The sequence below is a fragment of the Electrona antarctica genome, assembly GCF_951216825.1.
Source record: "Electrona antarctica genome assembly, chromosome: 14".
In the NCBI taxonomy this organism is placed as follows: domain Eukaryota; kingdom Metazoa; phylum Chordata; class Actinopteri; order Myctophiformes; family Myctophidae; genus Electrona; species Electrona antarctica.
In genome coordinates this window covers 34,746,816-34,774,265 of record NC_136795.1, presented here as the reverse complement: position 1 = coordinate 34,774,265, position 27,450 = coordinate 34,746,816, and the positions used below count along the sequence as shown (strand labels likewise).

The window sequence follows — 27,450 nt, the reverse complement described above, 5'->3', positions numbered from 1 at the left end:
GACCACCGCTCCTGTAGTTAAGTTTGAAAAAAAGGACGAAGAAAGTTTTCTCACCCAGATATATAGGCTACACAAATATTTGAGGTTCAGTGTCTTGCTCAAAGGTACTTTGACAGCATTAACAGTTTCCTGTCACTGTGCGATTAGCAGTCGAGGACATTTAGGACGGTAGTCGATATTACAGAACTGAATCATGACAGACTAGAAAAAGTGCCCTTCCGGGCACAGGTCTCCACCAGGAGGATAGGAGTGTGTGTGATGTTTGGCAAAATGTTTAGGAGTAATGTTTAGGAGCCTTTGATGGCAATTGGATGATTTGAGGCATTTTGTTCCAAAAATGTGTTTTGCAAAAATCAACCTGTTGGTGGCGCTATAACAGGCCAATGTGAAAAGGGTGGGATATATTCCTCAGCCTAGTAAGAAAATGTGTGAAAGATTTCACGTAAATTGTATGCTGCGTTCATGATTTGAGGCTTTTGTTCAAAACGGGGCAATCTTGCAAACTGTGAAAGCCAATTATAGCCAATTAGGATGGAATATGAAATATCGGACAGATCCGACTTGAGCACATGACCATAGAGATACTGTGTAACGATTTGTGAGATTTGTGGACAGAATCTGGAGGAGTAATATCAAAAAAGGTGTTTTACAAAAGTCAGCCTCCTGGTGGCGCTATAAAAGGCAGATGCGGAAATTGCAGGTCAAAGGTTTGTCCTTGGCCACTAGGGAGTGTGCATGCCACGTTTCACGCAGATCGGTGCAGTTGTAGGTAAAAATGTGAAAAGCTGCCTCATGGTGGCGCTATAACAGGCCGTTCTGGAAAATGCGGGGCAGAGGTTCATCGTTGCCATCCAGGGAGTGTGTGTGCAAAGTTTGGCATCGACCGGGTTAACGGTGCCGGAGATTAGCTGTACACAGACGGACGGAAGGAAGGACGGACACACGGACGGACGGACCGACGGAGTGCAAAACATACTCTCTCCCCATGCCTTCGGCCTGGTGGAGACAATTAACTGAATCTTGAGAGATGAACTGAATCATATTAGATGAATTGCACTCTTTTTGCAGTTTTTTGTTAGACTATGAAGTATTTATTTACACAGTAGGTAGACAGTAAACGGGGAGAGAGATTGGGGGGGGGGGACGCAACAAAGGTCGTCGGGATCGGGACTCGAACGCACGACCCGCTAGGCCGGCCTGGTCCTTTTATGTCTTTTTTTTAAATGTTGACCCTGGGAGCTGAGCTCCAAAATGTCTTATGCACTTGTGCAAATGGCAAATAAAAAAAGGCTTAAACTGTCTGAGCTGCTCTAATGTCTATCCCTTCTTTGTCAAATAAAGTATTTTCTATTCCATTAACAGGCAATATAAATGTGTAACTGATACACACCACTTGCCTGCACTCTACTGTGCAGAGAATGGAACCAGCAACCAGCAATCAGTCAGCCTGTGTGCCTCCAGGTATTGTAACTCCAAGCTGTAGTCATTAATACACACTGTCAGACCAAAGTCCTACAGGAGTCTGTCCATAGCCCACTCCTTTTCCCCTCTTTTCATCAAATCTCTTTGACAAACATTATGCTGATATAAAGGATCACAGCACATTGTGTATTGATGCTTTGTGAGTTTGTACTGATGGTTGTTCACCTATTGGGACATACTCAGAACAGGGATGCTATGGTTCAAGTATTAAAGAGACACTTCTTGTTTTTATAAGCTCTTTCCAAATGGTTCCTAGAAGCTGATTTGCTATTTCACTTTCTGTATGATGATGACAAAAATGTAAAAAGAACCACCGCTCATCTGCTGAAAAAACTTAAAAGAGGTGCTGGAGTCATAAAGGGAAAATAAGAAAAATAAAGGGAAGCTCCGCACACTCAGATCTGCGCACAATCAAAGTATTTATTTTGAAAGCTTTCAGTCTACTGACCTTCTTCAGGCTTCACTTTCTGTATGATGAAAATATGTGTTGACTATACATTGAATGCAGATGTTCTGGAGTTATTTCTTTCAGTTGTGATCAGCATCCCCTTTATGAGATAAATAGTCTTCCTACCACATAGACAGAATCTACTAATAAGCAATATTTATATAATATCAGATAAGATGGCCTTTATTAATATGGTTTATGGTAATTTTATATGATATATAAACTATTCGTAGTTAACAGCTCAAACACAATCATTTTACTGTCAACAAGTATTTGTAAATGCATGCAAATGTCAGTTTGTCTTGTTTTTCATTCATATATTTTTCCCAAAGGAGTCCCTTTAGTTTAGTTGATGTCCCAGATTAGACTCCAAGATCATGAATTTCTTGGGCAATGAAGAAGATGATCAGCCCGAATGATGCCTGGTGATGTCATATTCTGTATAGGGTGTGTAGGATGGGTGACAAATTCCAAATGTACTTTGTCAATGAATTTAGCTTTCTCTCTCCATTCTGTCATAAACTATAGTAAAACCAAACGAAAACAGGGCGGTGGTGGCTCATGGGGTAGAGTGGCTGGATGGTAACTGCAAGGTTGCCAGTTCGAACCCGGGCTCCCCCAGAGTTGGTGTCGAAGTGTCCTTGCACTATATATTTCTAAAACTATGAAACATTTCAAAGATTTATTTTCAGGCAAACATGTCCACCGTAAGATGAACCTAAATAGGTTTGAATGGGGTTTCTAGGTGTAAGTATGTAGGACTAGTAGCATGACAAAGTTTGTGCTATTGCCATTGAGAATGCATTGGGCGTTTAAGTTAAATAAAGCCCCCCCAGGTACATTATATATTTAAACTATTTTCAGCAATGGTACACTTATTTTTTCAGTGGGTAGATCTTGTTGAGCTGGTCATTTTGAAAGTAGATCTCACGTCATAAATGTGTGGGCACCCCTGCTGTAGAGTCAACACAAATAAGCTGTTGGAGAACTGTTGCGTAAATGTGATTATCAAACCTTCTCAAGATGATCACTAGGGGGGATTCCCTGCATCATCGAAAAGGGAATCCTCGATATGCAGACATGACGCAGCAGGTCAAGATGCTCTCCTCCTGATATGTCCCCCCCCTTGTCTGGCCTCTACTTTTGAGACCCCCCAGAGTCAAGAAGATGAAGTGGAGTGAACCCCATTGGTCCATACAGGTCAGTATGCCTGACAGGCTGTCCCAACTTGGCCTTGGCCTTGAAGGGGCGTAGGGGTGGAGGGTTGGGATATCCCTGCATCAAGGTGCCAGAGGTAGATATGGCTGTTTGTCAGTCATGCATGCCTTATCTTTCTCGTCCCCCAAGGGCGCCCAGGCGAATGGAGGGTTGTCGAGTGCAGGCCTTTCAGGTCGACGTAATTTCGTATGGGTGTTCCCTCTGCTGGCATTCGTTCTCTGTACTCATCTTCATCGGTTTTTGGTCACTCAATCGCTTGGCGCGACTACGTTTACAGCGCAGCGATCGCCCTGTCCCCAGCGCTGCAGACCAGGTGGGAGTACCTGCATGCAGGTAAGGGGTGTGGCCTTCTGTGGTCATGGGGTTATTGGCACTTAATGGACCAGAAGGGTCAAATTATTTGGGTGGGGCACAGGTGAAACACAATGGACATTTGAGTTGCTCCTGGCTTACTCATGGTGGCTTGCTAATTTAAATTTACAGTACGTCTACAAGCTGAGGGCAGAAATTCAGGTCAATTTCCATAAGAAAACATTCAATATGTTATTGAAAAATTATACAAATGTATGTCTATCTATTCTGCATAGTTTGAGGGTCACATTTCTAAAGCTTGTTATGATTTAACAGCAAATAAATTCCTTATCTTTCCAATATCCGTTGTCATTACAATAATAATATTGTGTAATTTGCTATGGTTATGTTTGTTGGCTTGTTGTTATCGTAAGGAATATTCCATACAATTTGACATAAATTGTAATATTCATTGCACTTTCTTCTGGAAATTACCAAGCCAATTAAATTAAAGCAATCCCTTGAATGTGATAATGCAGTATGCTGCCAGCTATGCTGTTCAATTGATATTCATCATGCTTAATAATAATTTGTGCTCCAAGAATTAATTATAGTAAATGAGCAATGCTCATTCTATGCGCATTTCTATATACTGTAGATTATAGCTTAATATATGTATCTTATTTGTATTTCAAATAGTGGCCTCTCTGTAATAATGTTGTTACAGTAGTGTATGATAGAAGTAGCACAGTGTGCTGTAACAAATAGGGAGTAACCAATAGATAAGAAAATATAGGTTGGCTGTTTCACTTCATAAAGTACAGTACTGTAGGACACATGCTGTAGTCTCAACGGCTGTCTTACTATCTACCATCAGCCATGGTCCTGAGCCCCCCAGACAGTGTCTGTCACAGTAGATTGCAGAAGATGTTAGGGCTGGGCGATATGGAACCAAATAGCACAACATGTTTGACCAAATACCAGTTGACAATCATTTATATAATAATATATATAATATAATAATTAGTAAATTATGGCCAATCTATACACATCGTGTAGCATTCTGAGCTTTTAGATGGGCTATTTTCACTAGTGTTGAAAGGTGTTTTATTGTTATTTAAAGTATCTTCTTGGATGTTTCCCCAGTAATATTGTTAATCCAAACAAGATGCCGTACATCCCAAGTATTCATGTACACAGAAACTTGCTTAATGTAAATCGCTCTGGATTAAGAGCGTCTGCTAAATGCCTAAATTGTAAATTGTAAATTGTAACTTGTGCCATTCATCCGGCAGAAATGTTGGCTTCAAATAGATGTTACTCAAACGATGAGGCTCAATATGAGCCTCATCTTTGTCACAATTGCAAGCATATCTCAAATTTGAATCTCATATGAGGAGATATATATTTGTGTTTATGATTGTTGTTTTATTGCTACAGGGAATGCTCGACCGTTGCTGAGAATTTATTGGAAGACTATACACATCTGAAACACACCAATGGAAAACAATCTGTCTTTTGGGGTCAGCCTAACTTTTTTCCACACTTTCTCCAAACTTGTCAACCTTATCTCCATAAATTATGTTCTGATTCTTACTATACAACTCCCTCTACTTTGTGTCTCAGAGGTGGGCTGTGGATAACTAGAAAATTCATTAGACATTATTGGTGGGGATTTCAATTAAGTTCCAGGCTTTTTCTTCCTGGAATATTATAGTACGTAGACATAAATGGGACCATCTTATAGTAAGCAATAATATGGACTGAGGTTGGATTTCCTTTAAAGATTATGATGTAATGGTGGCTTAATGCCTTGGGTATTGTATTGGTATTACAATGGACTGAGGGAGAGTTTAGTATGTGTGTAGTAAAGTTAAGTGTTTTTCCACATCACCATGGCCTTGTCAATCCCTGCAAGCTCTCTTCCATTAATTATTCTTTGTCTTTAATCTAAACTAGGGCAGTGACTCGTCATATGAAGACAATGAGTCAGCCTTCCCTTCTCCATTAAGACTGTAAGTTCCTTAATTCTTACTGGTATAAGTAGATGTTTGGTAGAGGTCCCAAGTGCCTCTGTCCCAAGTGCCTCTGTCGTGATAGGAGATAGTTACGTAGTCAAATCCTGCCCTCCTCTGGCCATGGAGAGAACAGCACTCTTATCTTTGCAAAAACCAAACTTGAGGAGCCTCAAATGAGTGCTCCCTTTTGAATATCCTGAAAGATAGCAAGCTGCACTGCAGACCCATACCCTGCCTCACTTGAACACCACACCACAATAGCAATTGATGTGATTTTCCTCCCAAAACATTTTCCCCCCTGTCAGGGCTGAGTTGCGTCGCTTCGTAAGCAGAAAGACATGCTCCTGGCATCTTGTCCGTAAAATCTGGTGAGACATTGAGAGGCGTTGCAGAGCAGAACCCCTGCTCTACTTAGCCTTATTGTTCAGTTTATACCACTGTTCTGTATCCTCCTCCCCACCAGGACTCCACCAGGCCACAGAGACAGCTATGACCTGGAGCAGAGGAGGGGGGATGAGGGGATTGTGGTGCCCTTCGAGACCATCGTCCTCCCCGCTTCCTCAGAGGGTAAGCTTATAGTACTTCTCATAGTGAGATCCGGGGTCCTTGAAGGGTCAGATCAGTTTAACAACTTTTACCATGTGTATCGGATATTTGAAAATAACGAACTCACAACATGTTGCAATGAGTTTGTAGATCAGCTATTTTTTTGAACAAAATTTAAAGATTTTGAATAGTCTTTGAACATTTTAACACAAATCTTGTATGGGGGTCCCAAGGCACAAACAGTTGGGGGTCTGCAGCCAAATAATAATACATATATAGATATTTTTTTAAATGTGGGAGTGTGTGATGAAAATGTTTGAGAATCACTGCTCTGATCATCACCCTCCCCAGTACAAGCAGAGATTTCTCCCGACATGCATAATTGTTCATCATGCAAAGGTTGTGATATCAAAAGTTAATTGCATTTTTATCTGGCCATTTCAGCCTTCCGGAACCTGAACACCAACGCCAACACAAGAGGGGATGCTCAGGTAGGTCTACCATCTTTCTTTACCATCTACCGGCACCAACTGTAATCTAACCACACGCAGTTTATTGAAAGTGTATTTAATTTAGTTTTAGGCCAACCTTTGTTAACCGTAAAGTCCTCTGTGTTAATTTGAAAGTGTAAAAATAAAAATGTACTCATAAAGGTCCATTCTTACTCTTTAGAACTCTGTTAGAATGTTAATTCATCCAAACTGTATGGTAGAGTATGTTAATATAATATAATTTATACAAATGTGTATTTAGTCTCCCTGCTCTTATTGAGACATTTAGATGTCTGTGTCTGGTTTAACATGACTGGTTGACAACAATGACAAGTGGTACAGACTGACAATTTTTGTTTGTGCAAGAAACCTGGGTTTTAATCTGGGTTAGAACAGGAAGGTTACAGAGGGTTTAACATGTATCAATTTACTGTGCAATGGTCCCTGTCTAACGTTGCTGTGTTATGGCAGGCCTATGTAGAGTTGAATGAGCTCCAGGGTAGCACCTGGCAAGAGACCGGCCGCTGGGTTGGCTATGAGGAGAACTTAGACCCAACTAGCGGACAATGGAGCACCGCGCACGTCTCCTACCTCACCTTCAAGAGTCTCCTGCAGCTCCGCAAGATCATGAGCACAGGTACACAGGCAGACCCTCAGCAAAATGCATCAGATGTGAAAATGCAGAGCTGACAAGTTTATGCTCATTTTGATGTGTGGTCAAGCATGGTTTCCATTGTGACTGTTTGCCTAAAATGTATTTAGGTGTTATCCTCCTGGACCTGAATGCCAGCTCACTGTCTGCTGTGGCTGAGAAGGTTGTTGATGAACTGCTGAACAAAAACGAAATACGTGCCGGTGATCGAGATTCTGTACTGAGGGCTCTGCTGATGAGACGCAGGTATCACGCATGTGGTATACAATGTATTTTTACATACACTCACGTAGCCTATCTAGTGATGGATACCTACAAACTGTCTATTACACACTCACAATGTGTGACAGTGAGTGATCATGCAATAGACTTGCCCATCACTACATGCTACATAGAGCTTCGCACTCGCAGTATCCTGTCACAATGACAAGCTACACAGGTTGCAGTTGCACATAAAAGTAATTAAATACATTTAGAACATGAGTCCCATGATACAGTTGTGTATTCTATTTATTTTGTAATCTCACGCTCTCTTTCTCTCTTTGTCCTTCCAGTCAATCTGACCAAGGTACTGAAGAAGGGCAGATCGGGACTGAACCAGGAGACATTGAGATGCAAACCTTTTCGGTCACCAAGAGGGTATAGTGCATTCTCAGTTATCCTGCTATGCCCAATAAGGATTGCTTTCATCTGTTATGAACATCTCATAACTCACACTCTGTTGACTGCCCACTGTTTTGCAGAGAGACTACTCTGACAGAGTGGAGGGCTCCATCGTTCTCTCAGGTAAGTGCATGACATTTCAGACGTGAAAGTGGGTCTCTTTATATTATTATCATTATTGTGTACAGTATATTAAGCTATTGTTTTCATTTTCTCACAGGCGTCCTGGACACATTGCAGAAGCCAGCGGTAGCCTTTGTCAGGCTGAGTGACTCTGTGGTGCTGCAGTCTGCCCTCGAGGCTCCTGTGCCCGTTCGCTTCATCTTCGTGCTGGTGGGACCCAGTCAGAGTGGGCTGGATTACCACGAGGGTGGCCGCGCCATGGGTGCCCTGATGGCCGACTGGGTGAGAGACAGTGGAGACAGTGGAGAGGGAGAAATGTGATGACACTAGCTGTTGACTAGTTTGTCATCCTGAATCGGGCTTTCACAATCATGATATTTTACTTGACGAATAATATTGTCATCAAAAATAATTGCGATTAACGATTGAATCGTGTTTTTGTCATTGAACATCAAAACACCAAATTACTTTTGTGTTTGACTTTTATGGGTTATAAACACAAATCGCACAGGATCAGATATGTCAACTAACTTAAATAAACAAAGAAATGACTGACAATGATCATTCATTACCAATACTCAAAATGAATAGAAATAGGTTATATTTAATCATTTTATACTCATAATTAGTTTTTTAAACATTTGTAGAAATAGCTGATCTAAGTAAGTAAGTAAGTAAGTAAGTAAGTAAGTAAGTAAGTAAGTAAGTAAGTAAGTAAGTAAGTAAGTAAGTAAGTAAGTAATTAGTACTGGTTGATCTACAAGCTCACAGTGAGCTTGTAGATCTGCTAATATGTCTACTATTTTTTTATCTTTCAACGTGGAATCGATTATGACAATAATTCAAATTGCCATTATCTCAAATGATTGTGATTATGTGTAATGATTGTGACAGGCCTACCTGAGAAGAGCTCAAAACTAAAACCTTCTGTCTTGCAGGTGTTTGGTCTGGAGGCGTACCTGGCTCAGACGGGACAGGACGTGACCAACGCCATTGCTGACTTCATGGACTGCAGCATTGTCATCCCCCCCACCGAGATCCAAGACCAGGCCATGCTGGCGCCAGTCATCGACTTCCAGCGGAAGCTGCTCCGCGACAGACTCCGCCCATGTGACAATCGGCTCGCCTTCGGTGACAGGGTCAAAGGTCAGTCTTACATCCAGTTCTCGCATCTTCAATTTGAGCTGAATTTAATTCTCCTCTCATATCCTTTCATATATTGAGTTTGTATATTGTTGTTTTTACATCATTAAAAGTGAAATATTAAAAACATATGACTCTTTAAGCATTTTACATAACCTGAATTACCTACAACTTCATTGTGTGTGCGAAAGTAGCAAAATAGCCAATCTGCTATTTTCACTACTTTTGGAACATTTTGAAATGCCAGGTTGAAAGTTACGCAGGTTGAAAGACTTACAAGCCTGACAGTGACGATAAAAAGAAAGACACATTTTATAGCAGATCTACTAAATATGTTAACATTTGGTTTCCTTCTTGACCAGCTGCGAAAGCCCCAGAGGAGCCCAGAGAGGATCCACTTGCTCGTACAGGTTATCCTTTTGGTGGGATGGTGAGAGACCTGAAGCGTCGTTACCGTCACTACCTCAGTGATTACACAGACGCCCTGAACCCTCAGGTTCTGGCCGCCGTCATCTTCATCTACTTTGCTGCCCTGTCCCCTGCTGTCACCTTCGGAGGACTTCTGGGTAAGCACTTAAATACGCAACTATAACTTTGCCAGCGCTTCTTTTCTTTAGGCACGCATTCATGACTCTTAAATTATTATGCACATCAGCCACTTTTTAAAGCACTTTATTCTACTTCTATGCTCTAATTCTCTATCTATCTTTTAACTGCATTGATGGGCCTGCACAATTAAGAATTTCACCCATGTAATGTGATGTGACAGTAAAGTTTGATTCTGATACTCGGATACATCTATTTGTGTAACAGTATTTAATATGATAGAGAATTATTAAGTGTGTGCATAATTCCTCATTTGTCTGACCCTAGCTGATAAAACACAAAGCTGGATGGGGGTGTCAGAGCTTATGATATCGACCAGCATCCAGGGAATCATCTTCAGTTTGATTGCTGCCCAACCTCTGCTAGTCATTGGTTTCTCTGGACCACTGCTTGTGTTTGAGGAGGCTTTTTTCAAAGTATGTACAATTCACATTTCTAGACTAGTAGACTGTCCACTTTAGCCGTAAAAGCCATATAATGTGATAAACATTGTCAGATGTTACGTTATCCTCCTTGGCTGATTAAAATCTTAATTGTCCCTAAGCCGAAGGCAAGGAAGGGGAGAGATTATGATTAGTGTCAGTCTCAGCCGATACATGTTGGTCACCTGTGTTTTTTTTAAACTCCTTGCTATGGATTAATAAAATATTGTTCTACTTGAACTGAACAGAACTGCATTGGACCTTTAAGTTCAACGCATTCTTTTTTCCACTGTGATCCTACAAAGTATATGAACTTAGAATTCTTGTCCTGAAACGTAACCCTTTCCAAAGAGCGCCTGTTCTCAGTTTGATATAATTACCGACCAACACAGCGCTTCTTCACGTATTATCTGATCAGCCTATGTTAGTCTTGCCTAATTAATGAATTCCACACTGACTACGTCAATATATAGGTATATGCATTTCTACCTGTGTTTGTTACTATTTAATAGTTTTTCATTGACATTGATTATTGCCTTTGTTCTTCTATGTTATAGTTCTGCGAGAGTCAAGGCATTGAGTACATAGTGGGTCGAGTCTGGGTCGGAATGTGGCTAATCGTGATTGTGATATTAATTGTGGCTGTGGAGGGAAGCTTCCTGGTCCGATACATCTCTCGCTTCACCCAGGAAATATTCTCAATCCTCATCTCGCTCATCTTCATCTTCGAGACCTTCAGTAAACTCGGAAAGGTCTCCACACCACATTTTCCCATTCCATTTAAATGTCACCAAAAGTTGTTGTTTTATATTCATAATTTTATAAACAGTAAAAACAAAAATCATATGGTGTTTCTGTTTGCCTTTTCCTTTTGGACGTTGTGCTTTACCTCTCAGGCAATCATATTTGCTTTTCTTCTTTCACAGATTTTCAAAACCCATCCATTGATGTGGAAATATGCCGAGATAAATACCACACAACCCCTAGTAACATTCATCACAGAGACCGTCGCACATGGCAATGGAACTATGGATGTAAAAGTTCCCATAGAATTCCCCAACACTGCCCTGCTGTCTATGTGCCTTATGTTTGGTTGTTTCACCATTGCATACGCACTACGTATATTCAAGCAGGGTCACTTCCTTCCTGACTTCGTAAGTCCATACATTTGACTAATTTGTATACGCATAGTTTTTTTTGTTGCTGTCGTTTTTTACTTGAAATGGCCCCCCAGGTTAGCCTAGTTTCACTGCAGTGCCTTATCTTCTAGAGAAAATATAAATAAAAGGAAGACGTAAAGTCTAATAATGGCGTGGCCTCCCTGTCCAATCTTTAGTCATCGATTGTAAGTTATGAGTGCAGTTTGGGAACGAAGCAGCACAAAACACAATACAATGTTCAGTGGTGAAGCGGCACTATAAAGGCTGGCTGCTTGTGTGGTGTCCTAGTGTGGTGATATTCATCATAAAGTACATTCTGTGCATACAAACCTTTTTTTAAATGCCTTGGCCTATGGCCAGGCAATAGACTGGACCCTATAATTAACAAATGAAAAAGCACCTACACTGACTGTTCCAATATCATTATTTTGCTCATTACTGAAAGATATTTGAGAATACTACAGTGCAAAAGCACTGTAGTATTCTCAAAGTAATTTGTATGAATGCTAACCAGTGACTCTTTTGGTCTGTTTTTCAAGCTCCGTAGCTTGATTGGAGATTTTGGAGTCCCCATCGCTATTTTCTTAATGGCCGCTGTGGATATAAGTGTTAAAGAAGCCTACACTCAGGTAAATTCTTTGCTCTTAAAAAAGAAGTAAAAAGCCTTTGTATATTTGTGTAGCTAAGATAATATGAAACCTGAAATGTTGCTTGATCTTACTGTTTATTATTGGTGCTTTTCTTTATTTCTTTGTTATTATTTATTATTGCTGCTAGATCATTTTACTCTTGTGTACTCGTATATGAGATAATAGATCTTGAATCTTGAATTTTAAGAGATCATTGGACCACAAACTCACACCGCTTTAATCACTGAGAGATTTATTTTTATTACACACTGTGTGTGTGTGTGTGTGTGTGTGTGTGTGTGTGTGTGTGTGTGCGTGCGCGCGTGCGTGCGTGCGTGCGTGCGTGCGTGCGTTTGCTCTTGTAGAAACTGGTCGTGCCGAAAGGTATTGAGGTGTCCAATCCTGCCGTCAGAGGCTGGTTTATCAACCCCATGGGACTACACAAAGACTTCCCTATCTGGATGATGCCAGCATGCAGTGTACCAGCCCTACTAGTCTTCATCCTCATCTTCCTCGAGTCCCAGATCACTACGTGAGTGACATTCTACTTTACACCCTGTTGGCATATGTGTCCTGACACACATTATAACCACTGTGTCTCTCCTCTCTGGAATAATCCTTATGCTTTATTTCTATGCTGTAAAGAAAAAGGAGTCCGTGTTGCAGAACTGGTGATTTAATAAACAAAAAATAATTCAAAGGACAAACGTGATCAGCCAGGGTTCTAATTCTGTATCAACTCTCCGTAGTAAACAAACAAAAATAATATATCTCTTCCTCTGAATAGCGCGACCACTTCCCTCTCCACCAGAACAGAAAGTAAACACAAAATATCCCATAATACTCCTCGTCCGAGCGCTCAGCCCGCCAACACAGTTAAAGGAACAATCCCCCTGTATATACCTTAGGGTTACAACATGCAATATGTTTGTGGTGTTGTGAGTTGGGGGGTCCTGCTCATGTATATTGTGTACATGCATTTATTGCATATTTGCTCACTCACTCACTCACTCACTCATTCTGTTTAACTCCTGACTGTCTTTGTGGAATTCCAGGCTGATTGTGAGCAAGCCTGAGAAGAAGATGCTCAAGGGAACTGGATTCCATTGGGATCTGCTCATCCTAGTCACTATGGGTGGCATCTGCTCTATTTTTGGAATGCCCTGGCTGAGTGCTGCCACTGTGCGTTCTGTCACCCATGCCAACGCCCTCACGGTCATGAACACGGCCCCGAAACAGGGGGTTGAGAAGGTGATTGAGCAACGGATTAGTGGCTTGCTCGTGGCCGTCCTGGTTGGTAAGTGCTGCCATCTACTGTACTGGTAGAGACACTACAGAATATCAATTTGGAGCTATTTCTCTTTTTTATTGATCAATACACACACACACACACACACACACACACATACAAGACAGGTCACAGAAATACCAATGTTGCGATTAAGGCCTATACATCCAGTTTGCTGTGCAATTACTCACAATAAAGCAAAATGCCTTTGTTAAGCAATCATTTTCTATGCAACTTCCAGGTGTATCCATTTTCATGGAACCCATACTGAAGATGATTCCAATGACCGCCCTGTTTGGAATCTTCCTCTACATGGGTGTCACCTCCCTCAATGGAATCCAGATGTGGGACAGAGTACTTCTATTTTTTGTACCAAAGAAATACCATCCTTCAACTGCCTATGCCACCAGGGTATTCAACACTCTTCACAACTTCAGAATGTTGCTAGACCTAGATTTTTTTTTAAATATATTGAATGCATTGCATTTGTGATGCAGTGGTTTTACACAACATCAATTGGTGCAATATTCAGTATGTAAATAATTAAGAGTCCATGTATTAAATTAACACATGCATTCATTCCCACATTCCTCTACTGCTTTTTCAAGGTGTCGACAATGCGGATGCATCTCTTCACTCTGATTCAGCTGATGTGCCTCGCTCTTCTTTGGGCCGTAAAGATGAGCCCCTTCTCTCTGGCACTGCCATTTATTCTCATTATGACCATACCTCTGCGTATGCTCATGACTGGCAAGCTCTTCAGTCAAATGGAGATGAAATGTGTAAGTTACAGTCTGGTGCTGTGTGGTGCTCACTCAGACACGCTCTTTATTGGAGTTTGAGATTTCTTAGTTGTTTTATTTGAATTTCCATATACTGTACTGTGTGCGTGTATATATATATATATATAGAGAGAGAGAGAGAGAGAGAGAGAGAGAGAGAGAGAGAGAGAGAGAGAGAGAGAGAGAGAGAGAGAGAGAGAGAGAGAGAGAGAGAGAGAGAGAACACTGTAGTACCAGTGTAACAGTGGGCCGGGACACATTTCTAGTTTGCATTTTTATGGGTCGTGAGTACATTTTCTATTTTCTTGTGCAAGTGATGACATTTTTACCATAGAGCCTGCCTGCTTGCTCATGGTTTAAATTTAATCTTGACTATCAGGTCAAAATTTGTGTCAGATCCTGGGTCTACAGTAGGTGAGACATGACTTTAGACACAATCTAAATGTCCCAATAGAAGAGCAGGGGGACATACCATTCAACCATTCAGATTGAAAAAATAATAAATGTTAAAATCAATAAAAGATTTGTAAAAAAAAAAAAAAAAAAAAGAGAGAGAGAGAGAAAAAAGTCACACATTTTTTTCATTTATAAATAATGTCAGAAACTTTCCAAAAATGGGGGGTCTTGAGCTGAGAGGTTTGGGAGCCACTGCTGTAGTGTGAAGATGCAGTAACTTTTTATATTATGGGTAGGACATTACAAAACCTGCAGAGATGTCTAGAAATCAGCATGCTAACATATCTGGCGATGTGTGTTTCTTTATTGTAATTGGATTTAATTTGTTTCTAGCTGGACGCAGATGATGCCAACGTGAAATTTGATGAAGAAGAAGGGGCAGATGTGTAGCCTATAACGCATTGCCATGAACACACCACCATTCACCAATAATCATATGAACTCAAATCCTATTTACCAGTGAGTAATTTGAAAATTGGATATGATGTGCCTTCAGAAATAACAGTGGGAAATATATTTGTAACCATGTCTCTTTAGTAGTTTTCTTATTTCAGGGGCAATACCACTCAATTTAAGAACAGATGATATATTACTGTGGTCAGACAAAAGTTCTACCAAAGCTTGTAATCAACCTTGAATATAATCCACATGTTACTAAGACAATCTTTGCAAATTATTTAAAAAAAAAGAGACTTACTCACTACTCAGGGACTTAGAATTCATTTTATTGTAGTACCAACAGCTCTAAAAGAAACCTATTATGTGCCTTACTACCTTTCCCTTATTTTACTATTTAAATTGTATGTTAATGCAAATGGGAATGCATGTTAAAATGATTTGTATTCTGAAACGCAGTGCTGTTTTCCATTAAGGTCTTGGGTACAGTAGTTGAATATATATTTTAGCTTGAGAATGTGTAGCAATATTGCAAAATTGTTGTCCTACCAATGTTATATCAGTCTAATCATATCTGTACTTAGGGTGATACACAGTAGTTTTATTTAATTTCTAAGATGCATAGATAATGCATAATAATGGGACCATCACACCAATCTTTCCCTTGTACTTTTTCTCACAGTCTCATGATTAAGAATTGTGTCATTTATTGTGTTGTGCTATTGTTCATTGAAAGAAGCTAAGCATTCATTTTATTTAGCTGTTCAGTTAGCATATGGATAGTTTGTACATAAGGTTGAGGTATGCTTACTTCTGCTTCTGAATGAGAATTTATTTGCCACATTTTTTTAGACCTTTAATTATCCTGTGGAAATTCAATTTAAGCTTCACTCAGATGGTCATGATGAGCTCTCTGAGCCTCTGGGGAAGTTCAGCTGTTAAGGGGTTAAGTGTCTTGCTCACTTATGGGACACTTCTACACGTCGTAGACACAGGTGGATGCGAGGCCTTCTGATTTCCAGCCGGCCTCGCTACCAACTAACCTACTTAACTACGGGCGGTCCAAATCTAATCGAGGAAGTGTAATTTTAGTTATTAATGATTGTAAAGGTGGAGAGAACAGTATTAGGGACAAGATCATAGTTTAGCTTAATACATTTGATTAATATTATGGTGAGGAAACTTTTGTGTAATTGTGGCATTTTTGTTTCATCTATTGTATATTTGTGTGCTTGGAACACTGTACAACATTTTGATTTTCACTTTAATTAAAAAAAATACATATATACAATTTCTCCAGTGTGGATTATTTAAAACAAACTCTCATACTAAGGTCACAGCATCTTTTCAGCCATCAGTGAGGAGGTTCAGTTGCTGGACCACTGAAAACGCTACCACTGCACTGATACTGAAAACATGAGTGCTCATTGGAAAGTCATTTGTTTTCGATGAATCCGGCTGTCTGGATTGGATGGCCGAGTTCCGCCCACAAACAGACAAGGTGGAGTTTGAAAGAAATACATGCAGCAGGGTAAAATGAAGCTGTCAAACTGCCGCTTAGAATTCGGTAAAAGGTTAGGTTAATGCTATCTGAAAAGGCATGGATAGATACGCTTATGTTAAACAGTTCTTAATATTGATGCCAAAAACTGACATTAAAACTTTTTTCTCCAATTAAATGTTAATGTTTTAATTTAAATTTATATATCAAACTATATTCAACACATCCAAAATTATAACAAAGCGTCCCAATAAAATCATCGGACCGTACGTTCAACTTTTACTTTATGCAGCTAAATAAAATCTAAGTGCCATCAGATCGGTGGAGCGATCGTGCTGGGCCGAGAAATTGCGGAAAAATAACAGCCCTTCGCGCTGGTCCAGAAACGTGAGGCAGCTGAGCTGGAGAGAGATCGAAAACGTGGATGTCTGTCTCCGCTTAGAGAAATGGTTGGATCGAGAGAGCTGCGCGTTGACTGGAGGGAGAAAGCAAGTGAGATGGAGGCGGGGGGAAGTTCCATCTCTGCGGGGACTGGAGCGCTTGTGCCCTGGACCGACAGCGCAGTGCTGGCTAACGTTCAACCCACCCCTTCTTCCACAACGAGACTGACTCACGCTGAGACAGGTAAGCGACACAACCGACTCGTTTCGTCGTACAACTGCGCGATAAATAATCCAATATAAGGCACATTCACTCAAACAATATAAGCGACCGAGTCTTTGTTGTTATTTGTTATGATGATTCCAAAAGCGCCCGTGTGTGCCTTGTGTGCTGGCAAAAATACACTGACTGCTGTAGGGCACAGGCGAGGTCGCCATACCCGAATTTCTTGTCCTCTACAGCGGGTAAGAAGCTGGGGTCAATTGCCAGCGAGAATAAGGTATTTTTTTCCTCCAAAAACCCACTCGCCTTGGATTTCGCATTTCACCCCCACCACCATAATTTGACTACCAGTGCAATAACCGGACTATTCCGTGGAAAGAATAGCCTGTGCTTTCCGCGCCGAGACCTCCATGCGGCTATTGTCGGAACAGCCAGCCGCCTCGCTGGTTAGCCATCAGGGATCACGGTTTAATATCTCACCGTACAGACGAGCGCCTCTCTCTCGCCTGACTAACTCAGAACCACCAACGCCAAGCCTCGAGAACCCGCCTTCTGTTTCTGCTTGTGCTCTTGGATCGAGTCAGGGGAGGTTGCAACGCCCTGGCTTTACTTTTAAGCCCGTTTCTCGGGTGCTGTGCGTGCAGTGCGCCATTGGACCTTGTCACGGTAGGTCTCCTTGTAGACTCGCTCTGTGAGGCGTCAGCATGGCGGATCTAGAACCGTCTCAGCAGCAGCCAGGAAGGATACTACTCGCATTCTCGGATATGCCGTTTAATTTCTAACAAAAGAACGAGAACCAGCTAACATCTATGTTTGGAACTGACGTTAGAACATCGCGAATTCGACATTTATTGTAAACTAACGTTTAATTCAGATTTTCACGTGAGTTTGTTAGAAATTATTTCATATTTCATTCTTTCTTCCTGCGCCTCCACAAGCCCCGAGTCTCCTCTGCTCGGTTGCTCATATCGAACATACTCAATTTCTAATATGTGTCCACAAACTACAGAAGGCCGTATTAATATAAACTAACGCTTTTTTGGCTAATTGTTAATTTAACGTTATTTTGGTTTGCAGGAAGCTAAAGCATTCTCCACGGTTTTTCACGCGGAAACAAGGGGTGAATGTTAATTTCAGGGGCGTTCAAGCTGCCCCTTTTAATTATACACATTTGTAAATATAACTATCGGTATATTCTGCCTACATTCAGTGTAATATATTCATTGTTAAGGCGCCAGGCGATAAGCAGTTCGCTTCGATTCGAGAACCTGCTTGCCCTTGGCTGTGGTAGCTTATTGCTCAAAACTCCACTGTTTATCACCAGAATCTTGTAATATTCGCAAATTGAAGTGAGAGTAATAATAACTACGACCTAAAGCTTCTATTTAGTCATGTTAGTTGTTTTAGCGACAATTTCGACAATGTTGGTTAGCACTCGAATGTAGTGCAAGCCAGGCACCAAGGACGGGGTGAACAACAAGCAGCCGCCATCATGGAAGTAGAACTCGGCTACGCCTCGCTGAAGAATGCACGGTGTTTTCACATTAAAGTAAAACATTCTAATGCCAGCCAATTCGTACTAGTAAAACTGTCTGCAGTTCTTGTATAGGGATTTATTAACTGTGATCGAATGTTCCCTCGCTCCGACCTGGAGTAAAAAACCTTCGGGCTAGAGATTCATGGCGGAGCAAGATCCCGTGTTTGGTGCCTCGTCGGTAGTGAGGCTGCATTTGGTGGTGATGTTCCCTGTGCACCATTCCCCCTCGACGGAGACCGAAAGCAGATCCCCGTCCATGGTCAGCTGGTCGCCTACAGCTGCCTGCAGTCCATGAACGATCGCTTCCTTCTTCCTATCCGTGGAACCTCCCCACCTCCGCTCCGAGAAAAGACTCCATTACCGAGCGCACGACACACGAAAATGGTCGCTCTCGTACGTGCAGGAGACTTTGTTGTGGAATAATAATACGCCACATTCCAGCTGACAAATTGGTCGACGAGGCGCTTGCGAAGTGCTAGTTGAAGCCCTCTGCAGTGTTATTTGAGATTTGAAGCCGTCACAAGCAATAGCCTATGTCTCACGATGGAGCGTAAACGTTTAGGGGCGGTGTAATGAACATAAACCATTATGTCGAGGCACATTTTAATGCCATGAGTTGAAAAGGTCGGAGATTTTACATCGCTGATGATGTACTGTACTTAAACTGTGGATATTAATAATACGTAAAATAAAACTATAGGCATATATATATCATATATAGACATACATACACACGCACGCACGCGCACACACACACACACACACACACACACACACACAACATCGTTGTCTGACTAGTGTTTAGTTATCGAATTCAGTGCTGTAGTGATTAAAGAGAGTAGACATTATAGCTCGGTATTTATTTATACATATATGGCAGTATGATTACTTCATGTATTACGTTTTTTGTTCTTTTCACCCTTGCAACAGGTATAGAGCCAGATTACAGTACACTTACAAATGAATGGAGCAATGGAGACACCTGCCCAAGAACATGGTGGAGTAGACTATATTTAAATGTGTTCATTTTTGCATTCAATGTGATTTCATGTTTTAGTATTTTCTAATTTTGTGTGCTCTACATTGTCTCAGTATGGGTACAGGATGACCTCTTAAAACTGCTGGAGGCTATGAAGATGGCCCTTCCCCAGAAGGACTTGACCAAATACAAGACATCTGAGTCACACCTAGACTGGGGAAAGGTGGCGTTCGAGTCCTTCACAGCAGAGATGTGCAAGCAGAGGTGGACTGAGTTGTCCAAAGAGGTAGGCCTAGCTGAGCGTGATTAATACAGAGCGGATGGTAAATAAATGGCATTTAACTTGATGTCATAAATGAGTTGTTTTGAGATCAAATTTTTTAAAAAAAAGTTTGCTTTACTGAATATTTGTGGTGTTTATATTATCTCATAACAGATACGGAAATTCCGGACACTAACCGAACTGATTTTTGATGCCCAGGACTACATCAAAAACCCTTACAAAGGCAAGAAACTAAAGGTAATGTCCATGATTCAATAGATGCCAAATGTTACGGTTCACAATCATAATACAAAAATAATATATCAGTCCTAATACAAAACAACATTAATGGATAACAAACGGTTCTTCCTTGTTTTATCTTTGTGTAACTCTGCATTTTGCTTTTTGCAATAATCAGAAGCACCCAGATTTCCCCAAAAAGCCCTTGACCCCATACTTCCGGTTCTTCATGGAAAAGAGAGCCAAGTATGCCAAGTTACACCCTGAGATGAGCAACCTGGACCTCACCAAGATCCTTTCTAAGAAATATAGAGAGCTCCCTGAGAAGAAGAAGGTGAATAAAAGGGACTGTGGGATTAAATCAAGAATAGTATCATGAGCTGAATTGTTCAGTTTTGACAGCGTCATACTACTTTTTTTCTTGCCTGTTTTTAGAAAAAATATGTTGAAGACTTCTTGAAAGACAAAGAAACATTTGTGGAGAGCATGGCAAAGTTCAGGTAAGGTCCTGTTATGTACCAGTGATATGAGGGAAAGCATCTTATTTGTCAGTCATCAAAATCAATCAGTCAATGCTTGTTAAGTGGTCGAGTACATCAAATGATGTGTTATTTGAATGTAGGGAACTGCACCCTGATCTCATGGAGAGCATGACCAAGAAAGGTTCAAATGCACCAGAGAAGCCCAAGACACCACAGCAGCTGTGGTACAACCATGAAAAGAAGAATGTCCTCAAAACACGTCCAGATGTAAGTGAAGAGGAGGAGGACCGGAGAGGGGCATTTACGGCATGCTTGACACTAAACATATTCTTGTATGCGAGAGTTGTATGACTTTTATTTATCTTTTTCTTTATGTCTGATACTAGGCAACCACCAAAGACATTAAAGACAGTCTTGGGAAACAGTGGACACAGTTGACTGACAAAAAGAGACTCAAATGGATCGGCAAATCCCTGGAGCAGCATAAAGAGTATGAGGTGAGTGTTCTTATGTGTATGATGAAGTGTGACACATGTCACACATGGTCCACCAGACTGTGTGGACCGTTGTCAATGTTCCCCCTAACGTTCACTCATAACAACTGTTTTCTACCATCATGGCGAGTGGACAGTTTGAAAACGGCGATCCCGTTGTGTACATAATGTTTGTCTGGCTGGTTTCGTTTTGACTAATGCAATTACGCGAAAAAGCGTGGCTGCGCCTGCTGTAGGCTACTACCAAAACAAACACATTGTACTTTTGCGATGCACATGGAAAGCGACTGAAAAAGACCATGGATATAATTAAACACATGGTTCCCCTGTGTGCACAGCAGAGATAACGAACTTGCTTTACTCAGCAGTCCCACAATGAAGGAGAGATAATCTCATCTCTCACTAGTGCACTTCTCTACAATGCCAGTCTAGCCGTAAAACCTACATTTATGTTATTCAATATATTACTTTAGCGCAAATATAGGCTTTTCTAAACCATGCCCTGTTACAATGGTTATGTTATGGGCTATGTTATTGTATTTTCTGTGAATTAACTATAGTCTACAGTTTAACCTCTGGACTGGGACCCCAATCGACATGGCCAAAGGCCAGTGTTAATTTAACTAGGCTATTAAGGCTACAAATGGTAGGCCTGGCAAACATTGACTGTTGTTACATTCTAAATCTAAACAACACTCTGGAGAACATGTCAGTAGGAGGTCTTAACTGCCTCTGTGAAGAACGAAAAAGTTGATTGATCTATTGAAATGGTGAATCTAATCTCGGCATCTCCCTGCCCTTGGATTTGAGATATAAACATTTAAGAAGCAGCAACTAAAGACTTGTGACTTTTTGTGAAGCACTTTTTTTTAATACTGTTTTGGAAAGGAATTCAAATCCAGTGTTATTTAACCCTGAGAATGTACAAATGTTACTTTGTAACCCGATTGGCTTACATTTGTACACTCTCATCATCATGGTTAAGGATTTTACTGTGTACTTAACAGGGCTTGTGTTGTATTTTAGGGGACTATGCAGGGTTACATCCAGCAACATCCAGAGCTGAACATGACCAAGGAGGACATAATAAAATCCACCTTGACCAAAGCAGAAAGGCAACTGAAGGACAAGTCTGATGGCCGACCTGACAAACCACCTCCGTGAGTAATTATAATATGGGTTACACTTACTTGTATGCATCTGTATTCTATGACTAATGCACAATAGACGGATATGTTACTCTGATGTTGTGTGTGTGTGTCCGTTTTCAGAAACGGCTACTCGATGTTCTGCGCGGAGCTTATGTCCAGCATGAAAGACGTGCCCAGCACAGAGCGCATGGTCATGTGCAGCCAGCGATGGAAGCTGCTGAAGCAGAATGAGAAGGATGCCTACCAGAAACGCTGTGAACAGGTGAGTTCCTACAATATTAGACAAGAGTCATGACACAGATGTGAAAGATATGCCCAATTTGTCTTCATTTTCTTAACTTTGTTTTTCAGAGAAAGAAAGATTATGAAGTTGACATGAACAGATTTCTCTGCGTAAGTTAAATGTTTTGTTTAACTTTACCATCTTGTGGTTGAGTGACACAAACAATTGTGTGTTTGTGTGTGTGTGGGGGGGGGGGGGGCATAAAATGCAAATTTGAGAATAGCTAATAAGTAGTTGGGTCAATGAGAACGGGTATTCCTCTTAAGTATTTTCTTAAAATGTAGAAATAAGTCAGTTGTTTGCATTTTACTGTTTGCTTATGTTGCATACTGTGCGTATACTGTATATGCAGAGCTTATCGGAGGAAGAGCAGCAGCGAGTTTTAGGTGAGCAGAAGATGGCAGGCTTTAAGAAGGGAGGTGCAAGCAATCCTGCCTCGAAAAAGAAGGCCTCCAAAGCAAAGGTAAGAGCTCGATGATGCAGCAGAATCCATGTTACCACAATTACCCAGTCTTGGATATAGCTACTGTTGTGGTCTTGGGTAGAAACTATACTATAAAATATACTGTATAATTATACTGTATGTTGTACGTGTTCTGTGATAAAAATGTAGCACAAAGGGAATACATTTATGATTAATAGCATAGTGCATCAGGCTCAAACATATGATTAACTATTTGTTCGACAGTAAAAGCTGTACATCTGAGCATCACAGAATCCCTCCATGAATATTATTATACACCACAATCTGTAGGCAACCACAGAGAAGCCCAAAAGGCCCATCTCAGCCATGTTCATCTTCTCTGAGGAGAAGCGTCCCAAACTGCATCAGGAGCGACCAGAGCTGTCTGACAGTGAACTTACAAGACTGCTGGCACGCATGTGGAACGAGCTTTCAGAAAAGAAGAAGGTACATCACGCAAAATTCATACAAAAATCAGCGGAGAGTGCAATGAGGGAAGGAGTTGAGCAATAGGCAGCACCATAGACTTATCTAAAGGCTAGATGGCTCAAGTCGGAGTCTCTGACGTAGTTCACCTGGCGGCCATCTTGCTTCGGGGCTACAGTACAGTATGTTAAATGGCAGCTCATAAAAAAATATAACTCGCTCAAATCTTGACGGATTTACAAACGGGTTGGTTTAATACAAACGTTATCAACGTGGCTATGATTTAGTATCTTTTTTTATATGAACGTCATATAAAAGCAGTCTCTCATGTTTATAAAAAAACAAACCGTTGAGCTTAAAAGTACATGCCCCATAGACACAATGTTATGCTGCCCGAATTAAGATGGCCGTCACGTAGCCACGTCGCGCTCCAGCAGCGCGGGTGAGCCATCTAGCTTTCTTATATATATCTATGGGCATGCTATCACATAGTATACATGTGCATTAGATTAGATATAGCTCAACCATATAACATAGTTTTGTTCTCAGCAAGTTATGGTCATTTCACTTTCACGAGATTATTTCGTTGTGGTCTTTCTCTCTTAGGAGAAGTATAAGCGGCTAGAAACTGTCCTGAAAGCAGAGTCTATGAAGAAGGAGAAGGACGATCGCAGTCTGCCAGACACACCAAAGACTGCACAGGACATTTGGCAGCAGAGTGTCATTGGGGACTACCTGGCAAGATTTAAGGTATAGGCGTGTGTGGCTGTTTAAAATAATGTTAGATGTTTTGTTCCCTAATTTAATCATAATAAACTTTATAGAGCGCCTTTCATGACATACAGAAAAATGCAATGCAAAGTGCTTTACAGAACAAAAGAGAATAAAAGCAAAAACATAAAACGACATCAAAATCCAAGCAAGATCAATAATGGTGTAAGAACACATTAAAAAGAATTATATATATATATATATATATATATATATATATATATATATATATATATATATATATATATATATAATTCTTTTTTCCCCTACTGGTCTAATGGACTGATGGTTGACAGTAATTTTAAATGTAATGGGAGTTGTAGTCATTGGGCTAAACATGCCATACCAATCATGACATGGTCTTTTAAACTGCTGCTGACTCGGTCTCATGAAAGGTTCCAGGGTAAAAATGTCAGAGTGATTTTGGACTCCTGGTATATAAAATGACAGCATAACTAAATTCTAAATGATCACAATAACGTATGATATCCAAACCTCTGCTTTGCTAGACTGACCGACCCAAGGCACAGAAAGCTATGGAATCCACCTGGAACACCATGGAGAAAAAAGAGAAGATAATGTGGATCAAGAAGGCAGCAGAAGACCAGAAAAGATTTGAGGTAAGAGTGCATCTTGAGTTGAGCATACCACCACATCTCCAACTGTCTAGACTGAGAGTTGACTGCTCACCCTTTTTTGTCCCCCAACAAAGAGAGAGCTGAGTGAGATGCGTTCCCCTGCTGCTGCCATAGCCTCGGGGAAGAAAATGAAGTTTGAAGGAGAGCCCAAGAAACCGCCATCGTAAGTTAGTCACAGCTGCCATGGTCCTTTTTTTTGGAGGGCCCCTCCTATAAACAGCTATAGTGTAGATTCTGTCTGAACACAAACATTAAATGCCATTGACAATTAATGGAGAATTTACATCATATGTGTCTGAGCAAATCGGCTGGGTATGTATGTTGGTGGCACGCCTTGGCCAATAAGGGACCACCATTCTTGATGATGTATGTCGATGATTAGAGCGCCCCTCACTTCACACAGGTGTGATTATTTTCTTTTTTTTACTCCCAATTTCGTCAAAGCTGGGACTAATCTATAGGGCTCCAATTTTGTTTTTCTTCCTCTAGAAATGGATACCAGAAGTTTTCTCAAGAGATGCTATCAAATGGTGAGCTGAACCACCTCCCAATGAAAGAGCGGATGACTGAGATCGGTGCCCGCTGGCAGAGGTTACCGCAGAAGGATAAGGACAAGTACAAGAAGATAGCAGAGGAAAAGCAGAGACAGTACAAAGTACTGCTGGAACAGTGGCTGGCGGTAAGCATTCATTGTATGGGATATTTCTGTAATCTAGTTTGTTTTTTGTTAAGAAAAATAAATAAATCTGATCGCACCGATTTTACTATGCTTCCACAGAGCCTGTCCTCACAAGAGAGAAATACTTACAAAGAGTATAATTCACAAGTAAGTTATCTCATTCTGTTCACATGCCTGCAGTGCCTTCATGTACACACAGGAGCAATATTATGTTCTTTTGCCTTCTTTCTCACTGACTTAATGCAATAATGTGATTTTTGTGTGTGTGTGTGTCTTAGAAAAGAAAGAGTACAGCAAGACCGGGAGGCACAGTTGCTAAAATTAAGGCCAAGGCCAAGAAGTCGGTAAGTTTTCACTTACGCCCTAGGTCATATACATAAATGGCATGGATTCTGCTCCTATACTGCATATGTGAGCAATAGTAGAGCCTAAATATTCATACTTAATACTCGGTTCTTACAGGAATCGGAGGATGAAGAGGAGGACGATGAGGAGGATGAAAAAGAGAAGGCTTCCTCTGACGGAGAATCGTCTAGTGAAGAAGATGATGACGATGACGACGATGATGACGACGTGAGTGCTGTTAAACTTCCCCAAATTTCTGAAAACACAACAAAAACATGCATTTTTAATCAAAAATAATTCATGGTTAATCTGCCTGTAGAATGAAGAGGAGGATGAGGCGGAAGACAAGGAGAACAAGTCAGAGGAGAGCAGCAGTGGGTCAAGTTCAGCTGAGTCATCGGACTCTGATTCAGACTAAAACTGGGCAGGCTCCTGTCCCAAAAGAGACTGAGCAGCGCTGAGCCAAGAGTCCAGGGAGCTCTGCCACTGTGCCAACCCTGCTTTCCTCCCACCACCAGAGGGAGCCCCTCCATCGCCTCGTCCATTTCACACTCGTCCACTTTTCTAATTTTTTTCTTTTTTTTTTCTTTTCCAATGTATTTATGAGAAGGACTCTTCCCATTTGTATTGCATTTGTTTCAATACATCTTTAACAATAGCCAACTCAAAGCTCTGGACATTGATGTCCTACTGAAGAGAGCATCCTTCTATTGCATGTATGGTGACGTTGGGGGGCCTACAGTTCTACAGTTAGCTTCAATCTTGAGTTAAATGTCAATGGGTTAGAGTTTTAATATTTGCGGCTATAGATTTCCCATTTTTCCTTGTAAGTTAAAGACAGGTCCACGGGGGAGTGAACGGGCTTCGTAGAGCAGAGCCAAAGAATCCATTTGCATGGTGGATCGCTTTGGGTGGGGGAGGGGGGTGTGGGAAACTGAAAAATTGCACTCTTCAGAATGTCTCTTTTAATCTTTTTTTTTTCCCTTGCTCCTATCTTTTGTCAATGAATATGATGTAGATTTTATCATTTTGGTTCTTAAAGAGGTGGTATTTTCAGGAAAAATCAAGCCATTATGAATGTCTTTTTGTTGCTGGAAACTTTTTGAGAACTTTACTACTACCCCACATTTTCAAGTATAAGGTGTATTACCAGTTCAAATGTCATAGACAGCTGTCAAATATGAAAGTCAATAGAATTGTCTCCTGACCTAATACATAGAAATGTGTAAAACAATTTCTGGAGATATTTAGATTAACTTTGTTTATATCGAAACAATTCTATTTTATTTAGAACATTTTTGACGGTTCACCCTGGCCTGTGACAGTGTAATGCCTAAGTCATACTCCGTCATGGCTGTGTATAAATCAGGCTTAATAAGTGCTTATTTTGGAACCGGTGCCGTTAGTTGTGTGTAACTTGTTTTTTTTTTGGGTTTTTTTTACTTAAATGATTTTAAAAACATGTTGTACAGTTGTTTCCTTTCCCACCATTGTTTTTTGATTTACAGTTGATTTGATGAAAGGGTTTATGCTTTGTGTTAAGATCCATTTGCTATTGCTTATGGGTTTTAAATTTGTGAATGGTTCGTTATTTTTCTAAATAAGAAATGAACTGTAATCCAACTGATTTGAGTTTGCGTATCCCAAAAAGGTGTGCACTTCATGTAAACCTTGGTGTGTGTGTGTGTGTGTGTGTCTGTGTGTGTGTGTGTGTGTGTGCGCGCGTGTGCATGCGGCACATACAGTGCTTGTGTGCATTCATGCACAAACATGTATATGAGT

General features: G+C 40.8%; 2 protein-coding genes across 11 annotated transcripts in view; both read left to right on the top strand.

Annotated features, from left to right (window-relative positions):
* The first annotated feature begins 3,311 nt into the window (after window positions 1-3,311).
* Window positions 3,312-16,105, top strand: slc4a1a (solute carrier family 4 member 1a (Diego blood group)). Its single transcript, XM_079521480.1, has 21 exons — window positions 3,312-3,481; window positions 4,880-4,962; window positions 5,399-5,454; window positions 5,921-6,024; window positions 6,448-6,494; window positions 6,966-7,131; window positions 7,257-7,392; window positions 7,701-7,785; window positions 7,890-7,932; window positions 8,030-8,214; window positions 8,871-9,078; window positions 9,438-9,641; window positions 9,949-10,097; window positions 10,661-10,855; window positions 11,030-11,257; window positions 11,803-11,892; window positions 12,258-12,424; window positions 12,948-13,189; window positions 13,422-13,591; window positions 13,789-13,962; window positions 14,752-16,105. The coding sequence occupies exons 2-21, from the start codon at window positions 4,939-4,941 to the stop codon at window positions 14,806-14,808; spliced, it is 2,730 nt and encodes a 909-aa protein (XP_079377606.1). The 5' UTR covers window positions 3,312-3,481; window positions 4,880-4,938; the 3' UTR covers window positions 14,809-16,105.
* Window positions 16,106-16,233: 128 nt separating this feature from the next.
* The window catches only part of ubtf (upstream binding transcription factor), a 12,069-nt gene continuing 852 nt past the window's right edge, over window positions 16,234-27,450 (top strand). The window contains exons 1-21 of one of the 10 annotated variants that reach the window (XM_079521484.1): window positions 16,234-16,939; window positions 19,386-19,452; window positions 19,548-19,720; window positions 19,871-19,954; window positions 20,115-20,270; window positions 20,372-20,436; window positions 20,559-20,685; window positions 20,805-20,915; window positions 21,939-22,072; window positions 22,184-22,325; window positions 22,415-22,456; window positions 22,699-22,809; window positions 23,101-23,256; window positions 23,842-23,985; window positions 24,516-24,626; window positions 24,719-24,807; window positions 25,134-25,323; window positions 25,423-25,470; window positions 25,602-25,667; window positions 25,786-25,896; window positions 25,988-27,450. The exon at window positions 25,988-27,450 is cut by the window's right edge and continues 852 nt beyond it. In XM_079521484.1, coding sequence (XP_079377610.1) covers window positions 19,416-19,452; window positions 19,548-19,720; window positions 19,871-19,954; window positions 20,115-20,270; window positions 20,372-20,436; window positions 20,559-20,685; window positions 20,805-20,915; window positions 21,939-22,072; window positions 22,184-22,325; window positions 22,415-22,456; window positions 22,699-22,809; window positions 23,101-23,256; window positions 23,842-23,985; window positions 24,516-24,626; window positions 24,719-24,807; window positions 25,134-25,323; window positions 25,423-25,470; window positions 25,602-25,667; window positions 25,786-25,896; window positions 25,988-26,086 — 2,196 coding nt within the window. In that variant the 5' untranslated portion in view covers window positions 16,234-16,939; window positions 19,386-19,415 and the 3' untranslated portion in view covers window positions 26,087-27,450. Of the gene's footprint in view, window positions 16,940-16,978; window positions 17,161-17,398; window positions 17,585-17,607; window positions 17,801-17,821; window positions 18,039-18,290; window positions 18,468-18,508; window positions 18,849-18,882; window positions 19,080-19,385; window positions 19,453-19,547; window positions 19,721-19,870; window positions 19,955-20,114; window positions 20,271-20,371; window positions 20,437-20,558; window positions 20,686-20,804; window positions 20,916-21,938; window positions 22,073-22,183; window positions 22,326-22,414; window positions 22,457-22,698; window positions 22,810-23,100; window positions 23,257-23,841; window positions 23,986-24,515; window positions 24,627-24,718; window positions 24,808-25,133; window positions 25,324-25,422; window positions 25,471-25,601; window positions 25,668-25,785; window positions 25,897-25,987 lie in introns of those variants that run through there. The other 9 variants (XM_079521490.1, XM_079521481.1, XM_079521483.1 and 6 more) reach the window with 9 other exon arrangements.

Excerpts from the sequence above, each read along its gene's own strand:
- slc4a1a (XM_079521480.1), top strand. The coding sequence starts at position 4,939 with ATGGAAAACAATCTGTCTTTTGGG. Across the intron at positions 4,963-5,398 it reads AAAACAATCTGTCTTTTGGG|GGCAGTGACTCGTCATATGA; the intron begins GTCAGCCTAACT and ends AATCTAAACTAG. Across the intron at positions 6,025-6,447 it reads CCTCCCCGCTTCCTCAGAGG|CCTTCCGGAACCTGAACACC; the intron begins GTAAGCTTATAG and ends TGGCCATTTCAG.